The following is a 13,551-nucleotide window of genomic DNA, read 5'->3' as shown; positions in this document are numbered from 1 at the left end:
TGCAGGAGTGGAACTAGGGCTCTGCTCAATTGCTACCTCCTCTACCTGCATTTCCTTTTTCTATTTCAGGGAAGTACAGCTTGCTTACAATAAAGTGTATAAAATACACTAACCTTAACCTTAGCTCTGCATCTTGATGGACTTGTACATATGTCTGTACCTATTTTATGGTCAAGCTGTAAGTACCCTAGGAGGTTTTTTTCCCTGTCAGAACTCCCCAGGAGTAACCACTGTTCTGACTGCTGTGATTGTCATTTGGATTTGTGACTGGAGTCAGGCAGTACACGCCCTGGCATTCGATTTCTTTCACTTAGCATAATGGCTGTGAGAGCAGTCCACTTACTAGGGTATCAGATTCTCTTTTTTCCTAATTGCCGTCTAGTTTCTACCCTGTTTCCCCGAAAATAAGACATCCTCCGAAAATAAGACCTACTTACAGGAAAGATAAGACGTCCCCTGAAAATAAGACCTAGCGCGTCTTTGGGAGCACACCTTAAAATAAGACACTGTCTTATTTTCGGGGAAACGGGGTATTGTATACTATACCCCTGTTTAAGTTATACTTTCTGTGGAAGGATGTCTGGGTTGTTAAAGTCTGGAGCTTTAATAAAGACACTGTGAACATTCTTTGGATGAACCTACATACTCACTTCTCTTGGGAGTGGGAGGCCCGGTCATAGGGTGGGGATACTGTGCCTTAGCAGGTTGTCCAGTGTCCAAAGCAGGGGTCCCAGTTGGTGCTCCTGCCATAGCCTCACCAGCACTTGGTATCTTTTCACTTTCAGGCCATTCATGGGAGAGTGAGAGACTAGTCACAGCCTGAAATTTGAATGATGTTAAAGTGGAAACTTAAAAAAACATGTGCAAATACTTAAACCTCTAACCTCTCACTTGACCTCAAAGCCTGTGGAACAGAATGGAGCAGGGCCTTTGCCCTGTGCCTGTGGCAGGCGGGGGCTGCACACGCCAGCCCTCCCTGACTTGGCTTCTCCATATTTTTGCTCCAGATCAGGAATATTAGAGGTGGCTCTGGGCACCTGCCCACCTCTAGACGTCTACCATTCCTCCTTAGTACTGTTCTTTTTTTTTTTTTTTTTTCTTTTTTATTGTTGGGGATTCATTGAGGGTACAATAAGCCAGTTACCCTGATTGCAATTGTTAGGTAAAGTCCCTCTTGCAATCATGTCTTGCCCCTATAAAGTGTGACACACACTAAGGCCCCACCCTCCTCCCTCCATCCCTCTTTCTGCTTCCCCCCCCATAAACTTAATTGTCATTAATTGTCCTCATATCAAGATTGAGTACATAGGATTCATGCTTCTCCATTTTTGTGATGCTTTACTAAGAATAATGTCTTCCACTTCCATCCAGGTTAATACGAAGGATGTAAAGTCTCCATTTTTTTTAATAGCTGAATAGTATTCCATGGTATACATATACCACAGCTTGTTAATCCATTCCTGGGTTGGTGGGCATTTAGGCTGTTTCCACATTTTGGCAATGGTAAATTGAGCTGCCATAAACAGTCTAGTACAAGTGTCCTTATGATAAAAGGATTTTTTTCCTTCTGGGTAGATGCCCAGTAATGGGATTGCAGGATCGAATGGGAGGTCTAGGTTGAGTGCTTTGAGGTTTCTCCATACTTCCTTCCAGAAAGGTTGTACTAGTTTGCAGTCCCACCAGCAGTGTAAAAGTGTTCCCTTCTCTCCACATCCACGCCAGCATCTGCAGTTTTGAGATTTTGTGATGTGGGCCATTCTCACTGGGGTTAGATGATATCTCAGGGTTGTTTTGATTTGCATTTCTCTAATATATAGAGATGATGAACATTTTTTCATATGTTTATTAGCCATTCGTCTGTCGTCTTTAGAGAAAGTTCTATTCATGTCTCTTGCCCATTGATATAAGGGATTGTTGGCTTTTTTCATGTGGATTAATTTGAGTTCTCTATAGATCCTGGTTATCAAGCTTTTGTCTGATTGAAAATATGCAAATATCCTTTCCCATTGTGTAGGTTGTCTCTTTGCTTTGGTTATTGTGTCCTTAGCTGTACAGAAGCTTTTCAGTTTAATGAAGTCCCATTTGTTTATTTTTGTTGTTGTTGCAATTGCCATGGCAGTCTTCTTCATGAAGTCTTCCCCCAGGCCAATATCTTCCAGTGTTTTTCCTATACTTTCTTTGAGGATTTTTATTGTTTCATGCCTTAAATTTAAGTCCTTTATCCATCTTGAATCAATTTTTGTGAGTGGGGAAAGGTGTGGGTCCAGTTTCAGTCTTTTACATGTAGACATCCAGTTCTCCCAACACCATTTATTGAATAGGGAGTCTTTCCCCCAAGGTAAGTTCTTGTTTGGTTTATCAAAGATTAGGTGGTTGTAAGATGTTAGTTTCATTTCTTGGTGTTCAATTCGATTCCAAGTGTCTATGTCTCTGTTTTTGTGCCAGTACCATGCTGTCTTGAGCACTATGGCTTTGTAGTACAGACTAAAATCTGGTATGCTGATGCCCCCAGCTTTATTTTTGTTACTAAGAACTGCCTTAGCTATATGGGGTTTTTTCCGGTTCCATACAAAACGCAGAATCATTTTTTCCAAATCTTGAAAGTACAATGTAGGTACTTTGATAGGAATGGCATTGAATAGGTAGATAGCTTTGGGAAGTATAGACATTTTAACAATGTTGATTCTTCCCATCCATGAGCATGGTATGTTCTTCCATTTGTTAATATCCTCTGCTATTTCCTTTCTGAGGATTTCATAGTTTTCTTTATAGAGGTCCTTCACCTCCTTCGTTAGGTATATTCCTAGGTATTTCATTTTCTTTGAAACTATGGTGAAGGGAGTTGTGTCCTTAATTAGCTTCTCATCTTGACTGTTATTGGTGTATACAAAGGCTACTGACTTGTGGACATTGATTTTATATCCTGAAACATTACTGTATTTTTTGATGACTTCTAGGAGTCTTGTGGTTGAGTCTTTGGGGTTCTCTAAGTATAAGATCATGTCGTCAGCAAAGAGGGAGAGTTTGACCTCCTCTGCTCCCATTTGGATTCCCTTTATTTCCTTGTCTTGCCTAATTGTATTGGCTAGAACTTCCAGCACTACGTTGAATAGTAAAGGTGACAGAGGACAACCTTGTCTGGTTCCAGTTCTAAGAGGAAAAGCTTTCAGTTTTACTCCATTCAGTAAAATATTGGCTGTGGGTTTGTCATAGATAGCTTCAATCAGTTTTAGAAATGTGCCACCTATGCCTATACTCTTCAGAGTTCTAATTAGAAAAGGATGCTGGATTTTATCAAATGCTTTTTCTGCATCTATTGAAGGATCATGTGATCTTTACTTAGTACTGTTCTTTAAGGAAGACTTAACAGTGGGCAAGTGGACTCATCTGTGGTTTTCCTTATTAACTTTGACTGTAATTTATCTGGACCTGGAGTGTGAGCTCATTTAGGTGTCTCCCTTCTTAGATTTCAGTGCCTTTCAACAAATGTTGGTTTTACCCCTGTCGTGATAGGGAAGAGAACAGAGAGCGCGTGGTGGGCCTGCTTTCTCCCTGTCACATGTCAGCAGTGTTCTTTCAGCCTCCAACGGAGTGCCGTTCTTGCCGTGGAACACATTTTCTCTGTGAAATAACCTGCAGAGTGCTCGGTGCAGATAGATATTCAAATTTTTTTTTTTCCTCTATTTAAGTGTCTTTCAACCTTTTTAATCTCATGGCACACTGAACCTATAGTTAAACTTCTGTGGCACACTTAAATTATGTAGATGAAAAAAGTTAAAAATATAGAAATATTTACTGTGCTTTGAACTTCTTTTGAAAGTAACTTAATTAATGGTCTTTAACATTTTTCCAGGCACGCCTGAGATCCTCTCAGAGCACACCGGTTGGAAACCACTGCTTTGTCTCCTTCTGACACATGTCATTGAGCCTCTTTGTTGTCCTTGGATTCCGTGTCACCCTACCCCGCCTTTGCACGTCTCTCAGTTCATTTTTCGCCAACTCCCGTTCTTTTTTTCTTCCCTCACAAGGAAAGCAGACTTTTTGTTTATTCATTACTTGAAGTGTGACCTGCTGTGTCGTCTTATCCCGTAATCTACACTGCTCACAGTGATATGACATCATCCTCTATCCTGGAAATGGTGGAATCATTTTTGAACTTCACCCTATTGTGCTACTCAAAGTACCACTATTAGATCTTGACTGCCGGGCACATGGTCCTGTTGGGATCCTGGTTTGGTTTGTAGCGCTCCTCACTAAGCCACGGCTCTTCATCTGCTCTTTCCCTTTGACCTCTCTCCTAGCTCAAGAGGGCCAGCAGTGAGGACATGCTCAACAAACCCGGAGGCGCTGCCATGTCCGGGATGGCACGACTGAAAAAGACAGTGACAGCAGGAGCCATCTCCGAGCTCACCGAGAGCCGCCTGAGGAGTGGCACAGGTGAGAGGGACCCGGGCAGGCCATTCATCTTGGCCATATGAAAGCACTTCAATGGTTCATTCCTTCCTTCCCTCATCAGATGTCGATTGAGCACTTAACTTGTGCCAGGAACTATTTTAGGCAGACACTGTCTCTGCCCAGGGAGCTTACTTGGACATCTAGTAGGGGAGAATAATGAGAAACAAAAAGGTTAATAAGGGGTGCTGTGATTTCCGCTGTGCCTCCAGCAGTCCATTTGTCACCACATGTGTGTGAAATCCTTTTGAGATCCAGCCAAGGTGGTGTGTGACTGGGGTTGTCCTGGTGCAAAATGCATTTGATGAATGAAAGAAGCTTATAGATCCCTTGCAGAGGTGAGTGTCTAATATTTGTCATGAATCCCGTGGGAAACTGGGAAGACCTGGCCGGGGTAGGGGGGAGGCGGGGTGCTGCTCAGAGTTGCTTAGATGGCAGCAGAAGCAGAGCCTGTGGACCTTTTCAGTGCTGCTAGCTTTTGAGACTCAGAAAAGTTTTTGAGTTCAGAGCATGGAAAGCAAAATATAAGAAAGAATTTATTTAATTTTTTCCTTGATCCTAACACTCTGGGAGGCTGAGGCAGGTGGATTGCTTGAGCTCAGGAGTGAGACCTCGTCTCTACTAAAAAATAATAAAACTGAGGCAAGACAATCGCTTGAGCCCAGGAGTTTGAGATTGCTGTGAGCTGTGACGCCACAGCACTCCTATCGAGGGCAACAAAGTGAGACTCTGTCTCAAAAGTAAACAAATAGAATAATTTTCTCCTTGAGCATATACATAGGAAATCTATAATGCAGCCTCCAATATATTGCTAAATTGTTTAAGATGGGAAAATAACTGGAATACTTTGCTATTAATTTATATTAAGTGTTGCTATGTTGTAGCATACTTAAGATTTTTGTACTTTTCATAAAACATCACAGGCCAGACTAGCTTCCCAAAGGTATATTTTAATCTATTCAGTTTTCAAAAAGTTGAATCTATGCAGATTATATGTGGCTTTTTTCCTAGATGTAAGAGAAATGGCCTGGTGTTTCTATACATATATAATGGTTTTACTATTTAAAAGATGGATTTCATACAGTACACACACATACACATACATATTTAGGTGTCGGTTTTGTGGTTTTCTTTTTTTTTTTAGTGATGGGGTCTCACTGTGTTGTCCAGGCTGGACTTGGACTCCTGGGCTCAGGTGATCCTCCTATTTCAGCCTCCTGACTTGGTTTTAAAAATACAGCAAATTGGCTGGGTGCAGTGGCTCATGCCTGTAATCCCAGCACTTAGGAGGTCAAAGCAGGTGGATTGCCTGAGCTCACTGGTTCGAGACCAGCCTGAGCCAAAGTGAGACCCCTCTATCTAAAAAATAGCTGTGTATTGTGGCAGGTGCCTTATAGTCCCAGCTACTTGGGAGGCTGAGGCAAGAAGATGACTTGAACCCAAGAGTTTGAGGTTGCAGTGAGGTGAGATCCCATGGCACTCTACCAAGGGTGACCAGGTGAGACTCTGTCTCAAAAAAAAAAAAAAGCAACAAATGAAAGTATTCTTATCAATCCAGCCTAACACTCCAAAAGTTAATAAAGCTCCACTAAAACAATTAGACAGATCCACTCTGAAATATTGACACACAAATGGGAGATTGAGATATTAGCACAAGAAATGAAAAGAACAGTAGTATGTATCACAACCAAGTAGATTTAGGCCACCTCAGAATGGATGAATATTAGGAAATTTTGAAATATAATCTATCTTATAATACTAATGGGCCAAAGGAGAAAACCATATAGTTATCTCTATAGAAGATGTACTTAGTATAATTAATGATCTTTCTGACATAAAACGAACTCTAGGGGCTGGGAAAGGTGACTCACACCTGTAATCCTAGCACTCTGGGAGGCTGAGGTGGGTGGATCACCGGCGCTCAGGAGTTCAAGAACAGCCTGAGCAAGAGTAAGACTCTGTCTCTACTAAAATAGAAAAACTAGCCAGGCGTGGTGGTGAGCACCTGTAGTCCCAGCTACTTGGGAGGCTGAGGCAAGAGTTGGAGGTTGCTGTGAGCTGTGATGCTACATCTACCCAGGGCAACAAGGTGAGACTCTGTCTCAAAAAACAAAAACAAACAAACAAACACAAATAATAGACTCTTGGTAGACCATAAATGTATGGAGGCTTCAAAGAAGGCATACATAAGGGAACGAATATACATGGTTCTTGCATAGGAAGATGAAAGGTTAAATTTAATAGTGTAAAATATTAAATCTAATAAGGATGTCTAAATTATTCAATGAATTCATTTTCATCTTAATTAAATACCAGTGGAAATGTGGGCGTGGAAACACAAAATATTGCAGTTTGTATAACACAGTGGTTCTCAGGGGGAGTGGTTTTGCCCCTTCTTCTTCAATCCAGGGAACCACTGGCAGGGTCTGAAGATGTATTTGGTTGTCACAACGGGAGGTGCTACCGACGTCTAGTGGGCAGACGCCAGAGATGTATAGTGCAGTCCCCACAGCAGAGAGTGATATGGCCCCCATGTCAGTAGCTGCTGTTGAGACACCCTGATCTAGCAGAGTAATGCCCTAGAATAACCAGGAGAATCCTGAAAATGGTAATCGAGGGATTAATGGTAAGCATCTTGAAACTAGAGAAGAAATAGAAAGCTCAGTGGAACAGTGGAGAAAGCCTCGAGTATACTAGAGGATTTAGTAGAGGGTAAAGGGGGCATTTTATAATCAAGATGGATATTTTGCTCAAAAAGAATGACTGATAAATAAAAATAATGACATTTTTTCTTTAGGAAAAAATTAAGTTGGAGCCTTATCTCATTCCTCCCACCAAAATAAATTCCAAGTGGATTAAAGATTTAACTGTTTAGAAAATGAAACTATGAAAGTATAAAGAGAAAACATCAGAGAATTAAATTGTAGTCTTTGCCTTGGAAGGGCCTTTCTAGTAGGAACATGAAACCGAAAAGGAAAAGATTAAAAATGTAATGACATAAATATAAAAACTGCTTTGGAGAAAGAGGTGGTTATTTGTAATACATGTAATACAGGGTTTATTTACAAAGAATTTATATTAATACAAAGCAATAAGGAAAAGAGAAATAGTACAATAGAAAAATGTGTAGCTCACATAAAAATGAAACACAGATAGCCAGTAGAAGAAAGCTAAGCCTCACTTATAGTTCAAGAACTATATATAAATAAAAACAAAAATTAGATATACAATTTCCACTACCAGATGAGCAAAAATGAAAATGGTTGCTTCTTTCTGGTGTTTCAAGGGTGTAAGGAGCTGCCACACCACATGTGATTGAAACTCAGGAAGATTTGGCAATATCTATCTAAATTTTAAATATGTATAACTTTTGACCAAGCATTTCTACCGTTTAGAACTTAACATTACAGATATACTTGGAAAAGGAAGCCAATATACACAAGCAAGATGTTTAGTTGCATGATTATTTACAGTATTAAAGTACAGGAAACAACCTAAGTGTGTATCAGTGTGCGGCTGTTTCGAAGACGAGATTTTGGTGCAATGGAACAGCCTGCAGCCGCGGCCCTGGACACAGAAGTGGATGTGCTGACAGGGGGAGAGCTCCATGGTGTGAGAAGAATAACGGGGCACATAGAGTGTGACCTCATTTTATTTATTTTTATGAATAATATGTTAATTTAGTTATTGAAATCATAACTTTTTTTAGGAATAAGGAATAACAAATTTTATTCAGAAATGTATAAGTAATGTGAGCTACACATTTTTCTAATCCTTAAAGCCCCTTCCTCTCCTGAACAAGAGACGCAGACAGGTAGCGGAGGGGAGCCGGAGGTGGAGAAGGACACAGGTGAAATCATCACTTTTTTACCCGTAGAAGGATTTAAGAATGGTTGTCTTTAAGAAGTTACCAGAATTGAAAGTGGTAGATTTTTTTCATTTTAGATTTTCTTACATTGTTTGAAAGATTTGAACATCTGCATACATTGCTGTAAAACACTAGAAACAGGGCAAATGTAAGTTATAACCTAAATGCTTTTCCTTTCTTTTCTTCATCCAATCCTTCTTTTACGAGTGTGGTGGTGTTTCTTGGTCGCTGCCTGGCAGATGTTACAGGGTTCGCTCAGAGCACGGGCTCCTTTACTTAAGATCCTCCCTTGGTTTCATATTGGCTTCCAAAGTGGGCAAGTTCCCACACCCCGCGGGGCATTGGCTTCCTTATTTGTCAAAAAAAAAGAGAACTACCTACCTATTTGCTACATAGGGATGTTGTTGGGACAAAGATCTGTGAGTATTTCATAAACCATAATGGAATAAGGCTGGGCGCGGTGGCTCACGCCTGTAATCCTAGCACTTTGGGAGGCCAAGGTGAGTGGACTGCCTGAGCTCACAGGTTCTAGACCAACCTGAGCAAGAGCAAGATCTCATCTCTAAAAATAACCCGGTGTTGTGGCAGGCGCTTGTAGCCCAGTTACTTGGGAGGCTGAGGCAAGAGAATTGCTTGAGCCCAAGACTTTGAGGTTGCTGTGAGCTATGATGCCATAGCACTCTACCAAGGCGACAAAGTAAGACTCTGTCTCCAAAAAAAACCCCACTGTAATGGAATACAAGATGCAGTTATTATTCACCTGTTTTTGTTGTTGTTTGTTTGTTTGTTTTTTGAGACAGAGCCTCAAGCTGTTGTCCTGGGTAGAATGCCGTGGCATCACAGCTCACAGCAACCTCCAACTCTTGGGCTTAAGTGATTCTCTTGCCTGAGCCTCCCAAGTAGCTGGGACTAGAGGTGCCTGCCACAACACCCAGCTATTTTTTGGTTATAGTTGTCATTGTTGTTTGGTGGGCCCAGGGCTAGATTCGAACCTGCTAGCTCTGGTGTATGTGGCTGGCGCCTTAGCTGCTTGAGCTATGGGCACTGAGCCTATTCACCTGGTTTTGCAAATTCAGTTTGCCAGTTACTTTAATAAAATTAAATTCTTTAACTTAATAGAGTTGAATTTGAAAATTGCATTTTATCTCTGGAGCTTTTGTTTTTTTAGGATATGAAAGTTTAAATTAATTTTATATTGGAGAGAGGGAAAAAGGTAAGAGATGAGTAAGAGGGAAAGAAGGAGCAGAGAGCAGGGGATTGAGGGAGGAGAAGATGGGGGGGCGGCGAGAGAATGGTACGGGATCCCAGAGGAAGAAAGGAAGATGGCCCACCGGAGCTTTTATTTTTAAATGTCAGTAGCCCTTGACATTTTTGTAACAGCTTTTGGACAGCTGACACTTGTGTACGTTGTCATGATATCCCCAAACTGCCTCATTCAGGGTGAATTCCAATCAGTTAGGACTGCCCATGAAGACCACTGGCCTGTAGCGTTCCTCTCTGTTGTAGGTGTGAACACCTTGCAGTTGGTGTTATTTGAATATTCAGTTGTATTTTGTCTTTATTTTAGTTGCATAAAAAACAGGAAAATGAAAGGACTGGTATGACAGGTTGAGCATCCCAAACCCAAAAGTCTGAGATGCTCCAAAATCCAAAATTTCAAAGGCAGTAACATGACGCTCAAAGGAAATGTTCACTGGAGCATTTTGGATTTCAGAGTTTTGTATTAGAGACGCTTCACTGACTAAATATAATGCAAATATTCTAAAATCTGAAAAAATCCAAAATCCGAAACACTCCTGGTCCCTAAGCATTTCTGATAAGGGATCTTTGACCTGTTATAATAAGAACAAGTTTAAAACCTCAATATAGTTGAGACAAAGATGGAAATTATTAGAAATTGTTAGAAATGGTATCTTCCATTAGATGCTCGCTGGGCTTAAAGAAGTTTTCTGTGGGCTCAATTGTGAAGAAAAGAATAAAATTAAAAGAAATCAGGGAAATTCTGGCAATGTATAGTTGATTTCCCCTTACAGGAAAGATGTAATTATAGATTATATATGGACTTTTAGGGAACAGAATTTTTTTCTTTTTTTTTTTTTGTGTAGAGATGAGTTTCACTTTATTGCCCTCGGTAGAGTGCTGTGGCATCACAGCTCACAGCAACCTACAGCTCCTGGGCTTAAATGATTCTCTTGCCTCAACCTCTGGAGTAGCTAGGACTACAGGCGCCCACCACAAGGCCCAGCTATTTTTTTGTTGCAGTTTGGCCAAGGCTGGGTTTGAACCCAGCATCCTCGGCATATGGGGCTGGTGCCCTACCTACTGAGCCACAGGCGCCAGCCACTTTTTTTTTTTTTTTGAGACAGAGCCTCAAGCTGTCACCCTGGGTAGAGTGCTGTGGAGTCACAGCTCACAGCAACCTCCAACTCCTGGGCTCAAGCAATTCTCCTGCCTCCACCTCCCAAGGAGCTGGGACTACAGGCTCCTGCCACAACGCCCCGCTATTTTTTGGTCCAAGGCTGGATTTGAGCCTGCCACCCTGGGTATGTGGGGCTAGCTCCCTACCCACTGAGCCACAGGCGCTGCCCCGGTTTCCATCTTTTTTATGGCTGAATAGAGATCCTCCGGATTGTGTCAGAATTGCCCATTTTCCTCATCCCTACACCCTGTACAGTTCCAACAATGCTCCATTGAAATTGAAAAAGAAAAAAAAAAAAAAGATAGGAAACTCCACTTCAGAAAGGTCAAATGAGTTTAGCTTGTATCCCCGTGCCCTGCCCCCGGTTTTCGCACTGAACGTCGCTTTTTCTCACTGGCTTTTCTTCCATGCGTCTTTTCTCATAGCCTGTTCTTGCTTTTCTCGGTGCTCCGCGTTATGTATCTCATCCTACCAGCAGGTGCAGATTTCGGAGAAGGGGAGTGGGGGGCGCGGCAAGGAGTCAGCCACTAGTGGCAGCCTTGCCCCAAACACCGACGTGCCTCAAATATTTTTGAGTGGCCATCACGACCCTGGCGCTGTTCTAGGCAAAAGGGATCCATTAGTGAGCAGGACAGAGATGCCTTCGTGGGGGAGGACAGAAGGTTAGCCCCGCGGACGGCCGGGAAGGCGGTCCGGGCAGAGGCGGCCGCGCGCGCACCGAGGGCAGCGAGGAGGCCAGTGGGCTGCGGCCGAGTGCCGGGCAGGGGGAAGGGCGGGACGACCGGGGCTTGTGGGTCCTTGCCAGGACTTTGGGCTTTTGCACTGACCTCGTTGAGGGACTTTGTGACGTTCTGCGCAGAGCAGCGATGTGACCTGAACCCAGGTTGAAAGGAGAGCGCGGGTGCCTGCGGGGAGTGGGCGGCGCAGCGGGAGACGCCCCAGATAGGGCTGTGGGCTGGGACAGAGGGGCTGCGCCGCCGGGGGGCAGTAGTCGGATTCTGGACGGAGTTGGAAGGGTAGAGCCAAGTGGCTCTGAACTATCCTGACAAGCTGTGGAGGCTCAGTGGTGTTGGGTACCTTCCCATTGTTGTACAACCTCACCACCTTCCACCTCCAGGACTGTTCCCTGGGATAGCCCAGACTCTATGGGGTTAAACAGCAACTCCCGGTCCCCTCCCGGCCCCTGCTCTGGGAGCCTCCTGTGAGTGGAGTCACAGTTTGTCCTCTGTGACAGCATAGCGTCCAGATTCGTCATATTTCCCGCCTTTCTGAGCCTGAATGGTGTTGGGTTGTATGCGTTTGCGTTTTCTTCTGCCATTCATCTGTTGACAATAGCTGGGCTGTTCCACCTGGCTATATGAGTAATGCCGTTGTGAACACAGTGTACAAGTTCTCTCTTTGAGGCTCTGCTTTTATTTCTTTTGAACGTGAAAGTATATTCCCAGAGTGGGATTGGGGGCTTGTCCTGAGGGATCGTTCAGTGGTTGTGGGGCGGCATCTTCTGCTAGTGTGAGCAGCGAGATGAGTACGAGGAGGTCTGCTGAGTGGACGCACACCTCTTCCGGAGACGGGTGTTCATTCAGATGGTTCCAGAGATATTTGAGGGATTGATGAATGAATCACCTGCTTCTCTGAAGGCAGGCACGTCGGTATTTGGGGCAAGGCTGCCACCTAGTGTCTGACTCCTTGCCGGCCCCTCCCCCCCCTTCTCCAGTGAACCATCTGAATCTGGCAAATGTGGGATTGAAAATAATTTCACTATTTTAAACTGATTTCAGTATTTTCTAAAAGTTAAATAAACCGAAGTAAATGTTAAATGCCAGGGTTACTTTGCCCAAACTCTGCTTTAATGCTTACAGAATCTTAGACACCTCAGAAGGTCATACTAAGTACAAAACAATTGTGATTCCAATGTCAGAACAAGCTTACTTCCAAGAAGGTGTCCTTGTCCTCGGGAATAGAGAGCCCCGTGCATTGCGTTCTTCCGGCTCTCGCGTTATACATTATACCCAGGTGATACTTGGGCTCCATCCTAAGACTCCTGTCCTCCCTGACTCGGGAAGGGAAAGTCCTGAGCTTCTATCTGGCTAAGTCCTCTAGGGCAGGAGGTAAATGTTCTTATCACCACCTCACGGGTAAAGAAGCAGAGGCTCAAGTGGGTTAGACAGTGTTCCCAAATTCAAAGCTGAGTTCTGCCCCAGGGATTTTCTGTTCTGCTGCGCCCCTCTGCTGGGCATGAAGGCTCGTTTCTTCCCCTCATCTTCACCTGCCGTAGCATCACTCCACCAGTGGCAAACGTTCTTTGCTGACTGTTTGCTAACCACTCTCCTACAAACTCCAGAAGTATTGCCTCCTTCAGTCTTTACTACAACCTTATGAAATTGTGTTATTATTATCGTTCCTATTTTATAGATCAGGAGACTGAGGCGCAGAGAGATTGAGCAGACCGTCCAAGTCCATGCTCAGTAAATATCAGTACCAGGACTTGTAGGTTAGGGTACAGACTGAGAGAAAACCACAGATGGGCTGGCTTGCTGGGGTTAGCGCAGAGGAAAAGGATGTTGGAGGTCTTGGAATGGAGAGGGCAGAGGGTGGGTGAGTCCCTTGGATGCCACAGGAGGAGCACCATGAGCCAGAGATACGGTGGGGCTCAGTAGATGACAACCTGGAGGGGAAGGGGGTACCAGCCACTGCTACATGAACTTCAGAGATGGAGGATATCTGTTCAGCAGTGTGGAGGGGAAGAGACAGTGGGGGCTGGGAGGGCCACCTGGGCCACCTTGTGCCTACAGGTCCAGGAGGTATAAAAAAA

The 13,551-nt window shown here is 43.5% G+C and overlaps 1 protein-coding gene across 3 annotated transcripts in view; it reads left to right on the top strand.

Annotated features, from left to right (window-relative positions):
• Nucleotides 1–13,551, top strand: part of SPECC1 (sperm antigen with calponin homology and coiled-coil domains 1) — a 358,846-nt gene that overhangs the window by 136,794 nt on the left and 208,501 nt on the right. For all 3 annotated transcript variants that reach the window (XM_053568570.1, XM_053568569.1, XM_053568568.1), the window contains one exon: nucleotides 4,302–4,437. In XM_053568570.1, the coding sequence (XP_053424545.1) occupies nucleotides 4,302–4,437 (136 nt within the window). The remainder of the gene's footprint in view (nucleotides 1–4,301; nucleotides 4,438–13,551) is intronic.

Source organism: Nycticebus coucang, chromosome 18 (assembly GCF_027406575.1).
Source record: "Nycticebus coucang isolate mNycCou1 chromosome 18, mNycCou1.pri, whole genome shotgun sequence".
NCBI lineage: Eukaryota > Metazoa > Chordata > Mammalia > Primates > Lorisidae > Nycticebus > Nycticebus coucang.
This window is presented reverse-complemented; position numbering and strand designations above follow the sequence as displayed.